Source organism: Dromiciops gliroides, chromosome 4, assembly GCF_019393635.1.
Source record: "Dromiciops gliroides isolate mDroGli1 chromosome 4, mDroGli1.pri, whole genome shotgun sequence".
NCBI lineage: Eukaryota > Metazoa > Chordata > Mammalia > Microbiotheria > Microbiotheriidae > Dromiciops > Dromiciops gliroides.
In genome coordinates this window covers 330,286,381-330,312,301 of record NC_057864.1, presented here as the reverse complement: position 1 = coordinate 330,312,301, position 25,921 = coordinate 330,286,381, and the positions used below count along the sequence as shown (strand labels likewise).

General features: G+C 33.3%; 1 protein-coding gene across 3 annotated transcripts in view; it reads right to left on the bottom strand.

Annotated features, from left to right (window-relative positions):
- Positions 1-6,785: 6,785 nt before the first annotated feature.
- GRIK2 (glutamate ionotropic receptor kainate type subunit 2) overlaps positions 6,786-25,921 on the bottom strand; it is an 823,240-nt gene continuing 804,104 nt past the window's right edge. For 2 of the 3 annotated variants that reach the window (XM_044001196.1, XM_044001198.1), the window contains one exon: positions 6,786-8,493. In XM_044001196.1, coding sequence (XP_043857131.1) covers positions 8,329-8,493 — 165 coding nt within the window. In that variant the 3' untranslated portion in view covers positions 6,786-8,328. Of the gene's footprint in view, positions 8,494-21,616; positions 25,781-25,921 lie in introns of those variants that run through there. The other variant, XM_044001197.1, reaches the window with a different exon arrangement.

Sequence of the window (25,921 nt, the reverse complement as noted above, 5' to 3'; positions counted from 1 at the left end):
AATTTAGTTAATTAATTATATTGCTTTTCCCACTACACATTATATAATCCCTTATACATTTGATGCCTTTTTAAATTAAATTAACTGAATTTCATAATTGTCACACAAAAAAGGGCATTGCATATATATAGAGAATCAGAGATTTAATTTTGGAAGGAATATTAAAGGGCATCTAGTAAAATCCCCTAATTTTGCATATGAGGAAATTGAAACATAGAATGGTTAAACAATTGATGACTTGCCAATCACCTAGCTAACATCAGGGGTGAATTTGAACCCCACCATACCTTATTCCAAAGAACTCCATTAAGTTCTTCATGCTGCCTTACATATCATATTCTTTTCACACAATTACATATTCCTCCATAGAGCAAAAGACACTGAGAACACAAAAGACTACTTTCAGATTTATGTTTTTCTGTGGCACATTCCACAGCAAAATTTTCTGTCATAATAAAAATGAAAAGCATCAGGCTGAATCTGAAATCTATTTGGACAATAATTTTTAAATTAAAAAAAAAATAGATGTCCGAATCAGGACAGGGTTCTGAATAATGTAATCGAAATGAGTTTTTTATGAGGTCATTTAACCAATCCCACAAAGAGAAACAATTTTGACGAAGAAGAAAAAAGTGAAGTATTCTAATGATAATGATATCAATCTACAGAAAGCTTATCAACCAATTTCAATTTAACATGTATAGAAGGTAGGAGTAAGAGTGAATAACATAAGTTAATATAAAGGAATGTCATGGTCCTAGAAGAACAGTTTACAGATAACTAAAGATGAAAATCAACTGAAGCTGACAAGGAATAGTTATGTGTGTGTGTGTGTATGTATATATATGTGTATATATATATATATGTGTGTGTGTGTGTGTGTGTGTGTGTGTGTGTGTGTATATATATATATATATATATATATATATATATATATATATATTCCCTTAAAGTTATTCTGGAGAGTAAAAGATCAAAATGGAATAGGACATCTACTTGGTATGGATGAGACAGTGATAATAGTTGAGGGAAAGAATGTAGAACTACTCAACTTTTGTTTTGTGCCACGTTAACAAGGAGAATAATCTCTGTGTGACCTGTGTATATTTTTAAAAATGGCTAATAAAGAGCAGACTGTTATGTAAGTGACACCTGCTTCCCTGGCTGAGTTCAAATGAACTTACTCAGACATGTAAAGGTGTGTTAGGGTCAAACTTTGAAGAACTTTAAATGTCAAATAGAAGTGTTTATATTTGATGTTAGGAGTAACAGGGCAGCTAGGTGGGGTAGCGGATAGAGCACTGGCTCTGAATTTGTAAGGGCTTGAGTTCAAATCTCACCTCAAATTCTTACTATCTTTGTGACTCCGGGCAAGTCACTTAACCCCAAATGCCTTAAACATTTGGGGCCATCTTCAATCATCCTGATATATGCCTTGCCACTGGATCCAGATGGCTCTGCAGGAGAGAGTAAGGTTGGTGACCTTGCACAGCCCTCCCTCACTTAAATCCAATTCACTGTAAGTCATGAGATCACCCCAATGTCATGGTCCTCTTTGGGAATGAAAGACAAACAACAATAGGGTACCATTAGTTCCTGAAAAGGAGAGTGACAGGGACAGGGACACTCCTGTACTTTTAAGTATGTTGGAAGGCCTGTAGAGGATGCATAGGAGATTTTCCAAAAGATACATGGATATTAATAGGCAGTTGTCAAAGAAAGACAACCAAGTTATCAATAGCCAAGTGAAAAAATGCTCTACAACACTAATAATTAGCGATGTGGACATTAAAGCAATTTGGAGATTCCAATTCATGCCCATCAGAATGACAAAGATGACACATAAAGGAAGATGAAAATCATTGAAAATGCTATGGATAAACAGGTATATTGATGCACTACTGGTGGAGATATGAATTACATATACAAATATATATATATACACATACATATACACACAGAGTGTTTATATAGAGAGTTTATATACAATTTATATATATATATATATATATATAAATAGTTTTGTATTTGTGGATGACAAATTATGTTTGCTAAATTATTGGGGGACTAGGCTGGGTTTTCTAAAATATTGCTACTTATATATTAATGGCTTTTTATATAATAATGGCTATTGTACCTGTTTTGACAATAAGTATTTATTATTAAAGTATTGACCACATGGTATTTAACACAAGCAGAAGAGCCCCAGCACTGCTATGTTCTCTCTCAGAGAAAGAGCACATGTCCTACCAGTTTATCCTGTCCTAAGAGGAGAGTGGTCACCAACCGACAGCCTCCCCAAGTCAAGAGTGCATTACAGTATGACAACAGTCAGAAACCTTGCTGTTCTTGGCTTATATCCTCTTTGGATAGAGGCAAGTCACTACACACTGATCAAAGCTAATTGGCTAGCATCATTCAGTTCCACTGGTCGACATGACTCGAGGATGGTCCATATTAAAATGAGCTCTACAGATGACATCAGGGGGTTGTTTCCAAAAAGACTCTCCCCAAGGTATTCAAGGCAAAGTCCATTATTCAGGTGTGACATAATCTCATTAGTTCACTGAGCTAGTCAAAAGAGTCTATTGTCCACCTCTATTGTACCCTTAGGGATCCCCCTGAAACTAGAACTTTCTCAAGGACTAACCTTTCTGAACTGAAGAGAAGGGAAAGAGCTAAAACTTATCTGTGTCCCCCCAAGACACTTATTCATAACTATTTTCTCACAGTTTATATATATATATGTATGTGTGTATGCATGTGTAAATGTCTATGTCTATGTGTGTGCATGTGTATATGTATGTTTGTATATGTAAGTATTGTATACATTTATATGTGTCTATTGCAGACACAATATATGTATATGCATATATATACACATATACATAATCCACTCTTTTTGAAGTAGAAAAATACTAGTAACTAACCTATGAACAATGGCAACACAAAATAAGCTGGTTATGCATATGTGTGTATGTATGTGTATGCACATACACATAGCCAGCTGTTTTCTTTTTTCTTTTTTTTTGCAGGGCAATGAGGGTTAAGTGACTTGCCCAGGGTCACACAGCTAGTCAGTGTCAAGTGTCCTGAATCCAAGGCCAGTGCTCTATCCATTGCACCATCTAGCTGCCCCCTAGCCAGCTCTTTTTGAAGTAGCAAAAACACTAGGAACCTAGATTTATTTATGAGGGATGGCTATTTATATTATATAATTATGTAATAGAATATTATTGTACAATATGAAATGATAAAATGATTTCAAAGAAACCCAGGGATATTTACATGAATTAATGCAGAGCAAACTGAGTAGAAACCTTTGAACAATGTATACAATAACAAAAACATTATAGGAAAAACAACTAAGGAAATTTTCAAGAACTCTGACAATACATTGACCAGCTATACTTCCAGAGGACTGATAATGAAGCATGATACCACTGAATGATAGAGGAGTGACAGAAGCAAGATTAAAAGTGAAATGTATATTTTAGGCCATGAACAATGTGGGAATTTGCTTTGCTTGCCCAAAAACAATTGTTACAGAAGTTTTCTTTTACTTTTTGTTTTAGTATTCTTTAATTGAGTAGGGGACGGCAGACAGTGAAGGGATTAAATGCTTTTTAATTTTTTTAAATAAAATAAAATTTTTAAAAGAGGATGACCTGAGGGGCTGTTAGGTGGCACAGTGGATAGAGTACTGGCCCCGGAGTCAGGAAGACCTGAGTTCAGATCCGACCTCAGACACTTAACACTTACTAACTCTGTGACCCTGGGCAAGTCACTTAACCCCAATTGCCTCACCAAAAAAAAAAAAAAAAAGGATGGCCTGAAATGGAAAGAGATATGAAATAGACACATATTAGGAAACTATTTCAATTGTCTAGATAAGAAGTAGTGATAGTCTGAACTACAGTGGTAGCTGTGAGAGGAAGTAAGGGAATAGTTTCAAGAGATAGAACAGTAGAATTCATACTGATTAAATTTATGACTTGAGGGAGATTGAAGAGTCAAGAGTGACTGAGATTGGGAACCTTGATGATGAAGAGGGGCAACTAGGTCATAAAGCATTGGGCCTGAAGTAAGGAAGACCTCGGTTCAAATCCAGCCTCAGACACTTGCTAGACCATGGGCAAGTTATTTGACCCCTATTTGCCTTAATTTCTTCATCTGTAAAATTGGGATAATAATAGAACTTATATGTGTATGTGTATGTGTATGTATGAGAGGAGGTAAGAGGGAGGGAAAGAGGGAGGCAGGATCATCTTCAAACTATAGTGCACTGTGTTTGACTTTGATTATTGAAGCATTTCTAGATTGTATTATTAAAGAAATGGTGAGTGAGCTTCTATAAAACAGAAACTATGATTACAAAGATCTAGTATGACTTCATTGTACCAGACTACTCTAAATTCCTTCTTTTGTAACTGGTGTCTAGACTAATAGACTGGGGAATGCAAAAGATATACTATAGTTGACCTTCATTTAGGCAATTTTTTTTTTTGGTGAGGCAATTGGGGTTAAGTGATTTGCCCAGGGTCATACAGCTAGTAAGTGTTAAGTGTCTGAGGCCAGATTTGAACTCAGGTCCTCCTGACTCCCAGGCCACTGCTCTATCCACTGTGCCACCTAGCTGCCCCCTAGGCAAAATATTTAACAAAATCTTTCAGAAATTCTTATATGCAAGATAAAAAGATGATTTCAAACCTCATTGAATGATCAGATCTAAAGATAAGCTCTTAAAGAGTCAATGATAATTTGCAGAGACATTTCTAGTGGAGCAATCTAAGGACCTGTCCTTTTCCATGTACTACATTTCCAATTTTTACCAAGAATATGAATAAGGAAGAGATGACATGTTCTTCTAAATTGTGGGTAATACAAAGCAGGAAGAAAAAGCTAACATAAATAATAGTGAGGGCCCTTATGATTTTGCCAGTGAAAAGTTGGCTTTTTAGGGGAATGTGGTCATTTAGCATGGAGAAGATAACAATTAGGGTCAAGGAAGGATGATCTCTGTATTTAAGTCTCTGAAGGGCTGTCTTATGTAAAGGGGTTTATCTTATTTTTCCTGACTCCAGAAGGCAGAACTGGAACTAACCTGAGGAAATTAGTGAGTGATCTTGGTAGATTGTCATCCCATTTTCTGTCACTTAACAGATAATTTATGGATGAAAAGTAGCATTTGCTTTAAACCTAATCCATGTTGCTTAGCATATAGTTTAGGCATGGGAGATTATTATAATTTTTACCTTGTAGTGATGGTTTTGTAAGAGACTTTATAGTACTGTATGTGATATCTATATCAATCTATGAATGTGATTATCAATCTCTCATCCATTTCTATATGTCTCTCTCTCAATATAGAAATAGAAAGGTATGTAAAAAAAGGGACATATATAGAGAGAGATGGAACTATATAAATAGATAGGTAATATGCCCCTTCATACCTTCCTTTAATTTGTTCCTTTATATGTCCCTTTATCTATGTATCTATCTTTATATGGATATATATATCCATCTATGTAGATCCATCCATCTATATATGTCCATTTATCTATCTATATGCAGATAGACATTCATATATTATAGATGATATATTTTTATATATATTCATCCATTTATATAGATACATTCATCTATCAAGATATAGGTATATATTCAACCAACTATCCATCTAGACATATTGTTTTTCATATATATATATATATAAATATACATATATATGAGTATATAGATCTACTCATCTATCATCTATCTATCTATCTATCTATCTATCTATCTATCTATCTATCTATCTATCTATCTATCTATCTATCTATCTTGTTACCCTTTTCCTTTCATTTTTCAAGGATTTGTTAAAGACATACTTTACATGGAACTGTGCTTGGCATTAGATAATATATAAATTATAATGACTTGGTCCCTATTCTCAAGGAATTTGCAGTCTGATAAGCATTAAAGTTTAAAGAAGGAGCAACTGTGTAGCAGAGTGGTGCAGTGGAAGCATGCTGGGCCCATAACCCAGAGGTAGATGGATTGAAACTATCCTCTGCTAAAGAAGGAGTAATTGAGACTATAGAACTTTTAGATTTTCAGTTGTTCTATGTTTGTGAGAGAATAATGGGCTAGAGTAAGAAGAACATAATATTTTCTGAGAAAAACAATAAGTAAAGTTATACCCTTAAATTTTATTTTGGAATCCACTGGAAACCAAAATTGAATTAGGATAATGGTAGTAAAGAAATACTCTCATCAAATCTGAAAATCGAGCTTAATTCTTCCTTTTCATGATGAAGTTTGACCATCATCCTGATGCAAATTGGCATCTAAACATGGAGAAAATTGCAACCTCAAACACAGGATAGAAAAACACCACAATCACTTACCACAACAGTGTGAGTTCTAGTACCTAAGAGGCTACTCACTGACTCTGTAAACATGGACAAGTCGCTTCATTTCTCTACTACTCACTTTTTTCATTTGTAAATAGGAGAGGCAGTTAGGCCAGATGACCTATAAAGTTCCCTTCAGGGGAAAAAATCTAGAACTACCATACCATTAATCAATACCAAAGGAAACAGAGAGGGGGCTCATTCCTGCCATTGGGTACACTTCATCTGGTCATAGTTTTCAATTGGATAAAATTCACAATTTCCCTGTCTCTTGGAAACTGCATACCCAGTAATACTCAGACTGTTCTGAATCTCTCCTCTAGTCAAGCATGGTGGAGCTTCTGATTCACTTGCATTCCCAGAAGAACAGAGAGCCCAAACTAAAAGTAAAATGGACATAATTTTAATGATTTTGTTTTAATTTTGTGCATTGGATTCAAACAGCAAACTGTGTGCACTCAACTGTTATCACAATGTGGTCAAGAGGTCTGTGTCTTTTACCATTTACACACAATTGGTCATTACAGTATGTCATCAGCCTAGTGGAAACCAGGGGTGTAGCATGGTAAGCAGTGTTGGTAGTGCACCTAGCTTTTATATTATCTAACTTGAAAATATTTCTCTTCTATGATTCCTTTTCTTGATAAAAATAGTTTTCACCAAACGTTGGTGGTGCACACGCACTACCATTCATGCTTGACATCACACCCCTGACAGTAACGCGTGTTCTTTTTTTTTTGTTGATAAAAAGTATTACAAAAATTTCCATACAAAAACTATTTTCATAGAAATCTTGCATTTCCACAAATAAACCTGAACATTTTTTTGGAAAAAAAAACTGCTCAAGAATTTTGTTCATTTTAACACTGTGACTGTATTGATAAATGCAGTCCACATAAAAGTTCTCCTGCTCACTTCTTGTAGGTGACTAATCTCATTTCCACTATTGTTGAGAACTGCACAGGCTCCATTGAGTTCAATTTGCAGCAGGAACAAAGGTCTGGAAACCATGAGATGCTAGAATATGAGCCTTCGATAGTCCATGTGACCACCAAATCCCCACCCCTATTTCCCCCTTTCCACAATTTAAAACAATATCACTTTAATAGTGAAAGGTTACAAAATATATCCCTTTTAACTCAGGAAAACTAGGTCAAGTGTTTGACTGTTGGCTTTCATTTTTTTTTTCATTCATTTTACTGGGGAAGGGGTGTCTCACATTACATTTTCTGGCTTGGTGAATTGAAGAAAATCATTATTGCCTTGGTTACCGACATTTTTATTTCAGTCAGTGACACAGACAGTCCACAAAGCAGACATGAGTCCACTTCATATTCCTCTTATTATGAAATTCAGATTTGCTTTGTGTTACAATTTTTTTTTTCACATCCAATAAACACATATTGTCTATTCAGATGATTATTATACTGTGCAGTTAGGGGCCAGTAACCTCACCACCTCTATATCTGGAAGTTCAGAAGAACATATTGTTTCTTGTTACACTACAGTTTTTGCTGATTCCAAGTCTTTTTTGTTTGTTTGTTAATGACTCCTTGAATGACTGCCCCACTGAGCATAGATACTCCATCTCCTGGCCACAGTTGAACGTCCAAGGGAACCTGTAATCTCACTGGACTGCATTTGAAACCAGCCACAAACCTCATATATCACATTCATTCAGAAGAATGGTGGAACCCATGATAAACAGTGTAACCCCGCAGAGCTTAGTTGATCCATGGTGCTTGTGAATCGAGTCTGACCATTGCAACTGCTTAGATCACAAGAGTCTTGAGTTCATAGACACAGCGGCATGAGGTAACTCATTTTATTTTGCACAGGTTGCATATTTCCACAGGAAACATTCTCGCTAAAGTTGTTTGGAAAAAAAAAAAGACGACAGTTTGTGCTTGGGCATTTGGGTCTCCCAGCTTTATGCCATGGTTTCTTTCCCTGGCAACCTTCTGTCGTTAAATGTGTGCATGTTGATAACTTCTTCTGTTTTCACAATAACAGGGGCCTGGGGTTTGTGTTTTAACCGGCGCTGACACTTCAGAGACATCCTCAGCTCTTCTACCATAGCACTACAGAAGGACCTCTATGAAAGAAAATTGGAAAAATCATTAGAAGTATAAACCTGTAATGTCAAGAAGTCATCCAAGTATAATGTTGTAAATTTGTGAACCTGGCAACTCAGGAAGATTGTTTGATTTTAGCCTGAAGCTGAGAAGGGGCTACTCTTTTACATATGCATCATATAATATTTAAAATGGCTCAAAAAATGAGATGGCCCATTGAAAATTTCATCTTCTAAAATTGTTTATTTTCTAGCAAAGATAGACTTCACTCTTTAAAATGGCCAGTTGCCTTAGCACCCCCCCCAAAATAAAACTAGGACAATACTTTGAATATAATAGGTGTCCAATAAATATTTGTTTAGTGGATTTAAAACAAGTGCCTTGTTATGCATATAATACACATATGGACAGATAACATATGTATGATTTGGGCAGATGCTTTGTAAAAATAGTTTATGACTCACCAGAAGGTTTTTTATTCCACTGAATTTTAAATACACATAAAACCAGAAAGTTTTCTTTTGTTTTTAATTTTAAATACTAAACATATTATTTCTAACAAATTGAGGTAAAAAATTCTACAGGAATTTTTTTCCTAATGTGGTAACAAAATCATAAAGCCATGACAGTAATGGGTCTCAGCTACTCAGCTAGCCTCCTGCTATTTCCATCACAAGCAACATATATATATATGGGCTATGCATGTCTATGCATGTATGTGTGAGTGTGTATGTATTATGTATGTATTTGGGGTGTGTGTGTGTGTGTGTGTGTGTGTGTGTTTGATGAGTAGAAATAGGTTTGGGTATTCTTAAACCACTGTCATTAAGGAGAAAAAAATAGATGGTCATTCCATAGTTGCTATTCTACATGTTGAAATCTAAAATTATTATTTTTCTCATTCTTCCCTCATTTTTAATGGATTGGACAATATATGTTGAAGTCTCACTACTGCTTAAGGCCGGAGTCCATGACACAAAGACATTTTTAAAATGTCAAACAGAATCAAACACAACTCCCTTTTTCCTAATTGTTTTAAGATTTAGAGTAGCATATTCCTATAGTGGGTCATATGATAGCATGTTATTTTAAGTATATAATAATTCTAATTTCTGAGAACTAGGCCATTCAAATTCCAAGATGTCAAATATATGAAGTTTCTTAATGTAAATAAAGTATTATATATGTGTATGTACATATGCATGTATAGTCTTATTTTTCACATTTTGTCCAATTACTTTGATGTTTTCTAGATCGTCAATGAAAAGTAAATTATTTGTAGCAATAACAAGTTACATGTGTCTTATAATTTTCAAAATATTTTGACATCTATTTTCTCATTTGCTCTTTACAACAAACCTTGTAAGTATCTTCATTTTACTATAATTTCCATGTGAGCATTTAAGATGAAGGACCTGAGGCCCAGAGAGATTCAGTGACATGCTCAAGGTCACATAGAAAACCAGGAATAGAGCAGAAGCTAGAATATAGGTCTCCTGACTCCCAGGACATTATTCTTTTAATTAAACTATGTTACTTTTGTTAAGACCTTCTATATTATATATGTGGATTCCAACTTCTAAAAATTATATTAATGTTGTTAGCAAAGTTAAATTTGTAGTTACAAAATGCTTTACATGCATTATATGATTTGATTTTCACAAAAGAACTATGAACTAGCCAATGTAAGTATTATCCCCTTTCTTGAGATAACAAAACTGAGGATCAGAGAGGGTAAATTACTTTCCCAAAGTGACATACCTAATAAGAGGCACAATTGAGATTTAAACCCAATTTTTATGAACCTATTTCTTTCCACTCAACAAGTTTATGTGACTCATTTCTCCCTACTTCAAACTATTTTATTATGCACAATTGTCTTATTTGCTTAATTTAATATAAACAATATATATTAAGCATCTATGTTCAAGGACTTGTGCTAAGCAATGAGGGAGTTGCTTTGTAATTCTACATAATCTCTTCCCTTATGAAGCTTACAATCGAATAGCCATTTTCATGAGACCTTTCTGCTTATAGGTTACTAATTCCAAATGCCATCCCTTTTCCCACCCCAATTCTGTTGTGAATCTAACTTTATATTTTGTTTCTATTCTGTATTTTCTCTCTTCTTTTTAGTTTAATCTTTCCTTTCCTCTGTACTCATGCTACTCTCTTGCCATCAATACTGAACTTGCTTCTCTCTGTCAATTCTATTCTTTGTCCTCAACACATGGATAAAAATTTATCTCATTGGGAAGCTTTCTGTAATTCACTGGGTCCCAACCTGATCACTTCTTTCCATAATAGATTTTGTGACAAGTAAAATATTGTAGAGCACATTAGCACACACTTACAATAAGAGGTGGCATTCATATAGCACTTTAATCTTTAGGGAGTGTCTGTTCTATAGTTGTGTTATGCATATGTGTTCCCAACTTACTTTTACTAAAGAGCAAGGACCTTTTCATCCCTCAAAGTACCACATGACTTGTCTATGACATGTAGTCATAGACAAGTACCAAGTGTAGTTTTCAATCAGCAGATAGCTTTAGAAATTTCATTCTTAAAGAAGGCCATGTTAGCTGGACTGCTGGCCTCAAGAAATTCATAAAGTAAAAAACTGGGGGAAAATCTAAAATTAGGTATGAATTATTTATTTTTAATTGCACAAAAGTAATGGAGAGAGGAATAATGTTAGATATATTTAGAATTTTTTTCTTAAATAGACAACAAATTCATAAAGATATTTTCTAGTTTAATCACATTTGTGGTAAAGAGAGATAGTTAGGCTCCTGTTTATCAAAGAACAACTGCCATAAGTGATTAATTAGCAAATTTTATTTTTTCTTAGAAGTCAAGTGGTCTATTTCTTTTATTGGATTGAAATAGTACAGGGCACCCAGTGATGTGTCAGTTCTGTAAGTGGTGGTTTAGTAATCAAGTATCAGCTTTTAATAATTACTTTTTAAGAACACCATGTTAATTATAACATAGCAGTACTACTGAGGTATTAAAAAGACCAGAGCAAACAACAAGGGTGGATCTGATATAGAGGACTAGGAGAAATGGGTAAGATTTTTGTAGCGCAAGAAAATGTTGCATATCCAGTAGAGAGTTGAGACTTACTTGAATTCCATTATTCAACCTCCAAACTCAGTGTTCTTTACCACTGTTGAATAGGGAAACTTTTTAAAGTTATTTGCCATGTTTTTCTGTGGAGTCATTTTACAGAATTAAATATGATATAGTAACATAGGATTGAGATATTAGAAGTCATGCATTCTATGACTTTCAGTTTACAGTAAAGAAACTGAGGCCCAGAGATGATAAGGTACTTCCTCATGGGCTCCACAGGAAGGAAGTAGTAGAGCTATGATTTAAACCTAAGTCTTCTGATTTCTAATCCATTTTTCTTTCTACTCCAAACCATCCTATGGTAAAGTAAAAACTACATTTTCAACATTTTGTAAATTGAAAAACCTTGTGTTTGACTATTTAAATTGTCCATTAAAATAAAGTTGGGCATTTAAAAAACCCTCTCAAACTTAAATTCTGTGTGAAGCACTACCCAGAAAATTGTATTACACAGCTATCTCCTGCAATACTGTTCTATCAAAAAGACTATCAAAGATTATTTTCTACTCGGTTCTGATCTTAGTCCACAATGGGAGATCAGTCTAGGCAATTGATTATAATGAACTAATTAGTCTCATTAATATACTTCCAATTTCCACAGTGAAACCACTCAGAGTTCTTTTGCTGTGCTTTTAATCATTTTCTAGTGCAGTGAAGCAGTGAGGTCTGTCATAATTATCATATACTTACTATGGATGGCATAGACAAAAGCACTTCTTTTTCACCAAATTTTACTTAAAGAGAAGTCTGTTAAAATGAACAATTTTAGAGCATACAAATTGTAAAAATAAGTAATGCAAATTTAGACAATGGGGAGTACTTGTTTCATTTTGATCCCAGGAGAAAAATGTGTATTTCTTTTTAAATTATTTAACATTATCTCTTAAATTTAATTATGCATGATTTTATATCATCTTCTAATTTTTGTTAATATCAAAACTTCTAGGGCCGCTAGGTGTAGCAGTGAAGAGATCACTGGCTCAGAAGTCAGGAGGACCAGAGTTCAAATATGGCCTCAGACACTTAACACTTACTAGTTGTGTGACCCTGGGCAAGTCACTTCACCCCAATTGCCTCACACACACACAAAAAATCAAAACTGCATTGAACACATGCCAGGCTTTGTCTGAGGTGGTGAAACAATTATATTATTGATTTTTTTCACTTTCAACTTACCAATTATTTTGTCAACAAAATGTTAAGCATATTGAGAGGCAACATGGTCTTGTTATCAATGCTACAGCTTTTGACTCAGTTAAATCTAGATTCAAGCCCCTGCCTATGAAATATTCTCACACTGTGACCTTGAGTTAGTCACTTACCCTTTCAATGTCCTGGGCAATTCTCTATGGCTATAAATTATAGATGACTTGTTGATCTGCATTTGGAGCAGTGTTTCCACACTGAGAATTCCCTACATTTTTTAAAATCACAGTTCCAGACAAAAAGAAATGACAGATGGGGCAGCTAGGTGGCACAGTGGATAGAGCACTGGCCCTGGATTCAGGAGGACCTGAGTTCAAATCTGGCCTCAGACACTTGACATTTACTGTGTGACCCTGGTCAAATCACTTAACCCCAACTGCCTCACGAAAAAAGAAAGAAAGAAAGAAAGAAAGAAAGAAAGAAAGAAAGAAAGAAAGAAAGAAAGAAAGAAAGAAAGAAAGAAAGAAAGGAAGGAAGGAAGGAAGGAAGGAAGGAAGGAAGGAAGGAAGGAAGGAAGGAAGGAAGGAAGGAAGGAAGGAAGAAAGAAAGAAAGAAAGAAAGAAAGAAAGAAAGAAAGAAAGAAAGAAAGAAAGAAATGACGAATATCCAATTATCTCTGCATTGACTGTATTAATCATAGAATCACAGATTTAGAGCTAGGAGGGACTTTAAAAGTCATCTAGTCCAACCCCCTCATTATAAAGACTACAAAAGTTATCAGATAGGTGGCTCAGTAGATAAAGCACTGGCCCTGAAGTTGGGAGGACCTAAGTTCAAATCTCACCTCAGATTCTTACTAGCTGTGTAACCCTAGGCAAGTCACTAAACCCCAATTGCCTTAAACATCTGGAGCCATGTCTAGTAGTCCTGATATATATCTTGCCACCGGACCCAGATGGCTCTGGAGGAGAGAATGATGTTAGTAACCTTGCACAGTCCTCCCTCACAAAACAAATTCACTGCATGTCATGACATTGACCCAATATCATGTTTCTCTTGAAGAATGAAGGACAAACAACAACAACAAAGATTACAAAACTGAGGTCCAAAGAGAAGCCAATTGTCTGCTGTTACTTAGACAGTCTTAGAATCTCATAGAGAATAAGAAAAGGCAGATTTGTACCTCAGGGTATAAGATCTTAAAAATACAAGTTTTATCTCTCTGTGGTGACCCAAATTATATGAGATTTGCCATATAGAAAATAGTATAAGCTGGCAACTTGGTAGGCACACTCTAACCAAACTCAGTAGGTTCTATTTGGTTGAGATATTATTATACATTTTCTAAATTTCACCATTGCACATAGGCTATGTAAACAATGTTTATATCCTAAACAACATTTGTAACCTAGAATTACACAAAGTTGAACCTTTAAAGACTTTAGAGGAACTGTTAACCATAAAACAAGCAATATATTCAATAAGAATTGAATTAAAGAAGACTTTTAGGAGTTCAGTATTTTAGTATTCACTGAAGTCAATAAAGATAATATTTGAATTTTTATTTGAAATAATTTGAAGTTTACAAAACAGAACCGAACCTGATAGGAATCCTAGCAATATGTTTGTTTATTTGCTTTTGTTTTGGAGGCAACTGGTGTTGTGACTTGCACCAGGTCACATAGCTATTAAGTGTCTTAGGCTGGATTTGATCTTAAGTCCTCCTGCCTCCAGGGCCAGTGCTCTAGCCAATGCATGACCTAGCTGCTCCCCTCCACCACCCCCAGCAATACATTTTCATTTCTTTTTTCTTTTATTTTTTGTGGGGTAATGAGGATTAAGCGACTTGCCCAGGGTCACACAGCTAGAACATGTCAAGTGTCTGATATTGGATTTGAACTCAGGTCCTCCTGAATCCAAGGCCAGTGCTCTATGCACTGCACCACCTAGCTGCTCCCCAGCAATATATTTTTAAAGGAAGGTTTCCATTGATTCCAGACAAAATCATAAGTTTAGTTTTTTAAGTTGCCTTATTGTCAAAAAGATAAGTGTTGTCGTTTCAAAAATTTGAGGATGTCTTTTTTTAATGAAAAAAATGATGGTGGTTCTAAGCATTCACATAATAGACTTCAGGAAAAAAAGATTAAGGATAAAAGTATGTTGAGCATTATTTAAAATTCTCTCATAATTCTGGACATGTTATGGCAGATCTTGCAAACATATTAGGTTTTATCACTAAACTTATGAGATATATAAAAACAAGAGGTATAATCGTTATAAAAGTAGGATGCAAATATTTATTTGGGGTTAAGAAAAACATGCCATCAAAAAAAAGTAGTTAATATGCTGCAACTGAGGAATTAAAAAATAATTTATACATATGTTTATAGAAATAATTTGGGTTTAAATACTTTAAAAATATCAATATACAAGGGATTGGAAGCTTTTATGTTTATTTTTATAGACTTCTATATTAATAAAGGCACAATCTATTAGATAGAGGGATAGTTTTGAAGTCAGGAAAATATGGAGTTAGTCTTATATTTAATGCAAACTAGCTGTGTGACAATAGGAAAGTTATCCAATTATCTATTGCCCCATTTGTCAATCTGTACTAGTATAAGGACCTTCCACATTGGAAACTTCCATATGTATAAAAATCACAAGTCTAAACATACACTCATATACGTATATACACACATATATACACAAACACAATATTTATACATCTGTGGTTTAGGGAAATCATTAGAAGAAACCATACTCATTCTCCATGACCCAATATAATTAACTATATTATTGTTTTCTTATATAATAAAATATCTCTAATTTTACAAATATAAATATTTTATAGCGTGATATGACACTATGAAAGATGAGTGTGAATAAAAATGCAATATTAGAGAAATGAGGAAGGTCATGTTCTGCCTTAGAATTTGATGTTTCTGAAATGTGTTTTTCTTTTCCCCGATTCAAATTAACCCTTCCAAACAAATCACCAGACTACAGTATTTATTTTTTTCCATTTAAATAGTCACATTATATAGAGCAAGCAAATGTCACAAAATTATGGATTTAGAGATACAAGGGACTCAAAAAGTCATTAAATTTATTCCATTTTATTGACAAAGAAAACCAGGCAATAGTGAGGTTCAAGTGTTCTGTGACACACAATTAGTAAGTCTCTAAGCTGGGATATTAACTTAAATCTTTCTAGCTTCAAGTAGAGTCCCTCCTCCCTGTGATAAATATAATACACTGAATATCAATATAGTGAAATCTGTGTCATAGATTTAGAGTATGAAGGAACCTTAGATATATATAGTTCAAGGTCCTCAAGATCACATAGATACTATGTGGAAAATTAAAGATTTCAATCCAGGTCTTGTGGCTCCAGGACCAAATATCCTTACACACTCTACTAGAGCTGCCTCCAAAACATTGGCTCTTCCCCCTCCAAGATGTTTTTTATGTTGTCATATGTGAATGGCAAGTTATTCACTAATAATTTTTATATTGATATCAATTAAGACTATTTATAAAGCACTTAGCACAGTTCCTGGCTCATAGTAGGTGCTTAAAAAAGAGTTGTTCTTATCCCCCTTCCCCACTATTATATTCTGTTCTTAAAAGTTTCTTTCTGAGTTTCTCTGCCTTTTCATGGAACATTGTTGTAAACCTGAATGATTGCAGATTGAATGCCTATTTTTTCAAGAGTTAATTTATTTTAACTTTTCATGCCATATATGAAATCCCATTTCATTTTTTAAGTAACAACCACAATTCTCCTATATTTATCACTGGTTTTGGACCAATGTGCTATTATCTATTAGGGCAAAGGAATATGATAAAAGGGGGAAAAGTTAAAACATGTGTATTTAACATGGACCAGCCTGCTGCAAATGATGTTTCTTGAAAGTTATCAGCCTGCAAAACTCAATTCAATTCAACAAGCACTTATATGACACCTGCTAAATGTCAGGATACAAAGACAAATGAATGCTTGATAATGAATTCTATTACATAGTGCCTAGCTTATAGTTGGTACTTGATACTTGTGTATTGCTTAGAACCTTAAAGCAATATGTATTTAATGATAAACACTGTTAAACTAAAAAAAATGTCAATGTGAGTTATTCAGGAATATGATGGAAAATCTTTGACTTACTTAATTCACTGCAAGCATAGGGTAAGGACAAACCAAGGGAAGCATGCACTTTAGGGATCATAGAAATAATTTATGAAAAGTCCTTTATTTAATAGAGGAGATAAAATGAGGCTCAGAAAGATGAAGCTTAATATGAAACTTAGTGCAAGATACAGGACCAAAACTCAAGTCTCTTGACTTTTAGTACTTCTCTTTTTAGACTACCCTTACTTCCTCAGGAAAAAAAAAGTATATTCTTCAGAGAAGTAGAAGGGATCTTAGGGGTCATCTATTCCAACTCCCTCATTCTATAGATGAGGAAATTGAGATCCAAGTTAGGCACATACTTGCCCATGGTAACATAGGTAAGAAGAGCAGAATTGAGATATGAACTCAGGACCTTACAGTTATACCAGGGTGACTCCATAAGATAAGCTCCATGATGATTTACTTGGAAGCTAGTCACTTTTAAAATTACTCTTCCCCCACCCACCCACACTTTTTGTTCAAATAGAAGTTAGGCAGAGAGAACTTGGGGAAAGGGATAGGTTAATTTTTCACCAAGTGGAGCCTACTGAACTAGAACTGACAGTTGATCATTCTTTATCCATATAATTTTCATATTGGTAAATACATAAACAAATTATTAAAATAGCTTATGAAATCTTGCATATCACAGAACAGAGGCTCTATATAATCATGCTGAATTCCACAAATACGAGACAGAAAAAAAATGAAACATCATTATCCATTTTCTCATTTCCGTATTTGGGCTTACAAAAAAGCAACAACAATAAATAAGGTCTGCCATACTTCTACCCCAATGTAGGCAATATGGCTGTGAAACATACTTTGAGAAAAGCACTGCTAATCACCACCTTCTAGCTTGTGGATGTGGTCTTGCAGAAGAAAAAAAAGTCTAACATTTAAATAACCAAAGTGTCATTTGGTTATGGATCACTTTGCCCAAAATATCCAACTTTATAAGGCATGATTGTATTTAGTTTTAAAATAAAATTATTTGTTTATGGAAACCCAAAGGAATCACACAGTATTTGCTATTATGTCTATGTAGGAACTGTGTGAAGGTAAGTAAGGAATTTTGTGGTGAATCTGATGTGTAATCTGTATTATCTATCCTTCCTTCCTCCCTCCCTCTTTCCCTTCCTTCCTTCCTTCCTTCCTTCCTTCCTTCCTTCCTTCCTTCCTTCCTTCCTTTCTTTCTTTCTTTCTTTCTTTCTTTCTTTCTTTCTTTCTTTCTTTCTTTCTTTCTTTCTTTCTTTCTTTCTTTCTTTCTTTCTTTCTTTCTTCCTTCCTTCCTTCCTTCCTTCCTTCCTTCCTTCCTTCCTTCCTTCCTTCCTTCCTTCCTTCCTTCCTTCCTTCCATTTTTCTTTTCTTCCTTCTTACCTTCCTTCTTTGCACACATTTTGGTTAATCCAGCCCCTCAGCAATAGGACTTAGGGCCAAATTAATTAAAAAGCTTCTTGGGCCTCCTATCCTTAACTTAATATAGTGTGCAGTGAGGTAAAGAACATTGTTTTGAGAATTAGAGCATGAGTATTCTAATCCTACCTCTGCTCTTCAATAAACATGGGAATTTAGGCAAGTCATTTAGGCTTTGGGAATCTTAGTTTTGTCATCTATAAAATGGGAATAATACCTGTCATGGGGTTATTGTGAGGTTCAAATTAAATAATGTATATGATAATGCTTTATAATGTTTGAAGCATTACATGAGTGGTCTGGCTAGATTATATATCTATCTGTGTCTAGTTTCTGAATCAAAGACTTGACAAATAGAGGGCCTCATGGCTGAACCTCAAAAAACAGCCAAAGGATGTTTAACACTCCAAAGTCCCTTGTGTATTGGGGCTTTTACTTCATTTTTTTTTTAAGTGAGGCAATTGGGGTCAAGTGACTTGCCCAGGGTCACACAGCTAGTAAGTGTCCGAGGCCAGATTTGAACTCAGGTACTCCTGACTCCAGGGCCGGTGCTCCATCCACTGCGCCACCTAGCTGCCCTTTTACTTCATTTTTTATGTTGTAATCATTCTGTTGATGATGATATATAATTTTAGAATCTACATTTTTATTGATAGAGGAAGGGCATATGAACATGAAAATACAAGAGAATTATGGATTTAGAACTAAAACAGATTTGAGAAGTCCTCCTGGTCAATCTTCTCATTTTATTGATAAGGAAACAGAGGTAGAGGGAGGTTAAGTGATCTGTCCAGTATCATACAGTTATTAAGAGTCTGAGATAGGATTTGAATTAAGGTCTTCCTGACTCCAAGCCAGAGTGCTACCTACTGCATCCTCTAGTTACCATATATAAGCTCTTAAGTAGAGGATCAATGGAAATATAAAGATGTCCAAAAGAAAAAAGATATACATCTACTATTTGCCTAGGTTTTATTTTGACATTTTCGAATCTGAAAGAAAAATGCCATAAACATGTATTTTCTACTTATGTGAAATCCAATGAATGTAATGTGAAAGGCAATTGGGCATACTAGATAAAGAACCAATGTGTGGGGTTCAAGTCCCATTCTTTATTCATACTGGCTGTGCTACCTAGGCAAGTCAGTTTACTTGTCAGTGCCCTAGGTGATTCCCCAAGACTATAAATTGCTAGGAATATATAATTCTAGATGTGTAAAAGAAATTCCACATTATGAGCTTCCTATACCCAAGAAGTCACTGTTCTATTGGGAGAAAGAGAGAGAGAGAGAGAGAGAGAGAGAGAGAGAGAGAGAGAGAGAGAGAGAGAGAGAGAGAGAGAGAGAAGGGAGGGAGGGAAGGAGGGAAAGAGGGAAGGAGGGAAGGGAAGAGAGAAGAGGAGAGGAGAGGAAAGGAAAGGAGAGAACAGAAGAGGGTATTTTAAGTTTTGCAAACGACCACAGTTTAAAAAAATATATTTTTAAATATAGTCTTAACTGGCAGGGTCCTGATACTTTAAAACATTCATAACCTAAACATAATAAGGTTATTTCAGAACTTCCTTCCAATTGTGAAAGCTAACATTTTGTCATTGTGTAAGAAAGCAGTTTTTAAGAAGGTATGTAAATATCACGCTGTTCTCAGTTCCTTCAAGTAAAATAAAAAATACTTATGAAGTGATGTGTACAGGGATCTATGAACAGCTAGTCAGCATTCAAGCAGCGTCTGCATGTAATGAAGGTAGGGCAATCTTAGAAAACTGCTTTCTGACATACAACACCTGACCTAATATCTTTTCCAAACCGCATGTTATAGCAACACAACTGTGAAGTTTCTCATTATCAACTCCCAAATAGCAGTGTTTCAGACCACATCATTTATTGTGCCTCCTACTTTGATTTAGCACTATCTCCTACATTTTTTATTTAGTCATGGCCTGGAGAATATCCTCTTTCTTTTCACAGTTTTTTTTTTTTTATTTGCAGCTTCTTAAAAAAATGGCTGTGCTTGGATTATCTTGGACGTGGTTTAGCAGATGACATAGGTAGCAATGTCAATTAAAATAAGCTAAAACGAGATGTTCTGAAAAAATGCTGAACGAGTATCTTCATTTTTAAAAATAATTTTAAAGAATTCAATAAAAATGTAGGTCAGAGAAGCAAGGAGAATTAAAGAGTTCTAAAGTTAGTCTGAAGAGATGCTCTATTTATTTTATTTATGTAATGGTTCATTAAGTTTATTTGAAATTACTTTATGTTCAAACACCAAAGAAGAAAGGAAACCAAGATTTGGCTATTGTTATGTTTGGGTTCACAGTTTCCAGAACAATCAGTTCAGATAAGAAGAACAACTTATCTCACTAAAACAAGTTTCAGTTACAGGAATGTGTGTGTTTGTGTGTGTATATGTGCGTGTATACACACAAATATATGTGCATATATGTATGTATATGTGTATATATATGTGTGTGTATATTTATGTATGTAAGTATATTAAATCTATATTTAAGAATTCCTAAAGAGAAAGTAAATCATTGGAGTTATTTCTGTGTTACACATGAAGACAAAGCAGGAATCTATCTATCTATCTATCTATCTATCTATCTATCTATCTATCTATCTATCTATCTATCTATCTATCTATCTATCTATATCATTATACCTTTGCATATGAATGAAAAGCAGAACTATCTATTAACTAAATGTTTCTCACTTAAATGGGAACGGTTTTATTTTATTTAGAACTGTTATATCTATAACTATGTCTATATACAATATATACAAACAAAAGAAGTTATTTTTATTCAGATCTTAAGTCTGGCATGCTTTAACCACATTGTAGTCAATAAGGCTGTGAAATATATTTTGAGAAAAAAGCACTGCTAATCATTACCTTCTGCCTTGTTAATATGGTATTACAGTTGAAATAAAAATCCAACATTCAAATAATTAAAGCATCATTTGGTTATAGATAATTTTGCAAAATATATCTAACTTTATAAGGCATAATTGTACTTAGTTTTAAATTAAAATTATTTATTTATGGAAATACAAGAGAATCACACAGTATTTGTTATTATATCTATGTAGGAACAGTATAAGCATAAGTATTTATTATTCTTTTTGTGATATATTTTAGATATATGTATATCTATAGCCATATACATGAACATATATGTACATGTACATATACATATATACATATATACATATACACTAAGACTTTTGGGACACCCTGCATATTTATTGATAAAAGAAATGTACACATCCACATATATTAGCAGCAGAGCCTGACTGTCACTATAAATAAATGAGATATTTAAGAGAAACAATAATTTTTAAAAGTAAAATATAAGAAATCATTTAAAAATCCTCATATTAGAGAGAGAATATTTTACCTTAAGTTTTACTGGGTAATTATTAGCTCTTTCTGCCTAGAAACACATATGCAATCAAACAAAATGAGAAGCAAATTTGACAAATTAAACAAAAGACAAAAATAAATCAAATATATGAAAGATTGTTGAAATGAACTTCTATTTCTCATATTCCCTCAAACATTGACCTTTAAAAATCAATTTACTATAATAATCATGCCAAATGGAAACACTTGCTTATTTTATGGAAGATAGTTTTAGGGAACAAAAGACTACTTAATAGATGCCATAGTTTGTATTACAAGCATGATAAAAATGTTTGACTTTTAAAATTTTTAAATACAATAAAAATAACAGACATTTCACTAAATTAATCTTTAAATTCAAAAATTCAAAAAACTAAATGATTTATTATAATGTAGTACACCATCTTGTGGTTACTTAGAAGGAATGCAGTTCATGTTCCCAAAAATGTCAGTGTCCACACATTTCCATCACATTTCAGTCTTTTTAGCCTCATCTCATGCAGTAAACATATTTGAAGTCTTAGATTATTCAATTTTTATACAACTGGAAAAATATAAAAATAATATGCTGTTCATTTCACCAAGCATTTTACAATACATAAGCTATTAAGTTCACCTGATTTGTTTCCACTTTGAATCTATAAATAATATGAAATAACCATCAGACCAATAAAAAGTGTTAATTATGAACACAGCTATAGCATTAATTCACAGTTTAAAATGAAACTGGGATGTGAGATTTCAGTGTTTTTTAGCATGTACTGACTTCTGTCCCTCAATTAAAAAATAAATACAAACACATAAACTTGTTGCAGCTATAATTCTGGATGTTGCTAATAAGTAAGTATTGATAAGTTGAAAGTAAAGTAATTAGGTAGCTAGATGGTTAGATAAAATATAAGTTTTCTGAGGACCACGCTGAATATTATACAGCTCTATATACACCATTTGTCCTGTATATATTAATCATTCAATAAATATTTATTCTATAAATGAATGAATGAGCAAATATTTGTTGAATGCCCATGAACATTTTAGTTGTATATGGAATGCAAGGAATATAAGTTAAATGTAATTTTTAATATTGTAAATTAGATTTTTGTTAATTCTTGTTTCATGCATATTCTTTATGACAAAAGTCTGAGAGTAATTTTTATAGTATGTTTTAATAAATCTAGTAAGATGTAAACAAGCAGCAAAATACAATATAATAATATATTAATTTCTCAAAAACAAATAATGTACGTCAAGAAGCTAATGTGTCATAATAAATAATGTTAACAATTCTTATATCAGGCTTTTGTTTTGTTTAGTGCTTTTTATCATTTAGGCTATAACAGTAATAAGACTGTAAAAAGACAAATTCACCTTTTCAAAATAATGTTTTGTTTTATTTTTACTTCAACTCCATAGCTGCACCTTTCTTACCTCTCCTCATGCCTAGCATAGTATATTAAGGGCTTTTATTGAATGAGTCATACTTGTGGAATACTTTGTTTCTATTTTATGTTCTTCAATTCTTACCAATAACCCTGAACATGCATATTGGGGGTTTTCCCTTTTCTGAAGGGTTTTTGTATTTTTACTTAAAATAGCTTTGAGACTTTCCTTCTCCCACTACTTCCTAAATGAAGATCTGAGTATAGAATACAGGGGTTATAGCTGGAAGTCAGTGTATTTTTCCTTTAATTCTTTGTGCATCTGCTCAGGATGTCACAAAGAAATAGACAAAAAAAAATATGTGGAATGTTTCACCCTTTCAAATCAATTTCAGCTATGCAACACCCTTCCAAAAACATGCTTGCTGTCATATAGAAATAGATATGATATGTATATTTCTTTTATGGGGAAACCTTCAGTGAATTACAAAACAGAAACATTTTTAAATGTTTTCTACCTTTACATTTCCCCAAAATAATTAAATTAGGAGTATTTTTTGCTAAATTAAAATGTTCTAGTAAAAGCAAAGCAGTTTTGTGTGACTATACTATGGCTAAGTTTATCAATGGGAAAAATCATACTGGTTATTTGGTATAGCAGAAAGGAGCAGGTTATTTAAATAAATTAAACATCTTCCTCTTTTTGTTTTATTGTAGACTGTACTAATTGAAATTAGAGTTATTCTTCCCATTCTTTTCAATTATTCCTATACTTTTCAATGGTATATAGATCATCTAACGTGGGGTAGGAAGAAACTCTAAAAAGAAAGTCTTTTTAACTTAATTTGATTTTTTAAATGTCCAGCTATTTGCCACATTTCTTAGTATATAATGTGAATTGCAATGTAAATCTTTATTAGAAAAATGATATTGTTTTGGAATTAAGGAATTACAGAAGCATACAGGCCCTCCAAAATCATCTTATCCAACTCCTTACTTCAAACATAAATCCTACTTCTTAAAAAAGTTATTTATTTATATTCTTAAGTACAAATATTAGGCATTAACATTCAGAGATTCTCTTATTGTGAAGGAAATAATGACTACTTTACCCTTAATGACGAGATTACAAAAATGGATGAGGTAAGAGATGTTTCCACCTTGTTCACACAGCACTTGAGCATATTTTTAAAAGGCATAGAGTTGAATTTAAAACAAATTTCATTAAGGTAAAATCTATATTTTGATATTATGACTATTATTATACATCAATATAACCAGATATGTAAAAAACACAAAAATAATTGTTTGGTAGGTTTTTTTTTAACGTACCTTCCTTCTGATTTGGCTAAATTTTTTTATTTTTCCATAGGTTGTTTTGGTGTCAGTAGGTACTATAATATATACAAATATACATAAATATTATAAAACTCATTGAAATTATGCTTATTTCTAAACCAAAGATAATGAGTTACTTAGGTCATTAAAATGAAAATGTGGTGGACCTTTATTAAAGAATATAGGCCCAGGGACGATAAGTAATTGTGATGTTCATGAATTATTTAAAAGAAATTAAAATGCTTTTAGCAACAAATAAAAAAAAGTCACTTGAAAGGTACAAAGGTTCCAAAAGGTTGACAGAATTTAGTCACCCTGCATTAATGAAAGGGTAATATTCAGATCTTACTTTTCTACTTGATATTGACCCACATAATTCCATAAAGCTTTGCAAATATTAAAGGAATTTATGACCTTACTGTGCCTCAATATTTGACAACTAAGCATTTTAAAGCAATATTAAACCTTATTTTATGCAGTATTACCAAAAAGAAGCTATTTATAGATAAATACATGAATCAATATAAATCTTGAAGTGTTAAAATAGCTTTTTAAAAAGGTAACAATGTTGATTTCCTGAACAATTTCTTTCTTTATAAAAAGATATCTTGCAATATTTGAAAAGGAACTAATTCTATATGTGGAAATATTACAAGAATTACTATTCATTTTTATATGAAGAATATAGCACCATAAATTGAGGGACTGACTGAGGTCACAAACATTTCAAGGATGTGAAGACAATTGAAAAGATACATTTTTGTTCCATTGATTGAGGAAAGCTTATGTAAAATATATCATATTCAATGTATTAAAGTTCAACAAATATTCATGTCAATTTCTTTAGTTTTTACAGGTACATATCAATGTATTGGTGCAAAACTCTATACCAGCTGTCAGTTCTCCAAGAAAATAAAGAACCTAGAAATGATTATATTAGCAAAGCAGAACAAAGACATATCCATGTTTCAGAAATCTATGAAAGTTACAGAAGATTAAATCATAATCAGCAGTAGATCCACAGCAATAATATTGATTTTATCCTTTAAAAATGCGACCAAAGCATTTTTTAAATGAAAATATCATCAGAATGTGATCTATTTCACAGACATATCTAAGTTTTCTGACTCCACATTGATAGTCAGTTTTGCATCTTAATACCAGATTGATCTGTAGAAGAGTAATTTGTTTCCCATATTACAGTTTCAAGTATCTTCCTCTTCCATTAAATTAACTGCAGTGAACTTCCAGCAGTAAAAAGCTCTCTTTTTTCAGGCTTGAATAAGAGGAGAAATAGTCACTTGTCCTGAAAGCTGGCTACAATTAAACATATTAAAAAGAAATTAAAAATTGCAAAAGGTGATCCCTCATATCCTTTGTTGTGAACCTTTGTCACATAACTAAAATTAAACAAGACTATGAGCAGCCACAGGACTAGGAAAATTTTTTGGCTGATGA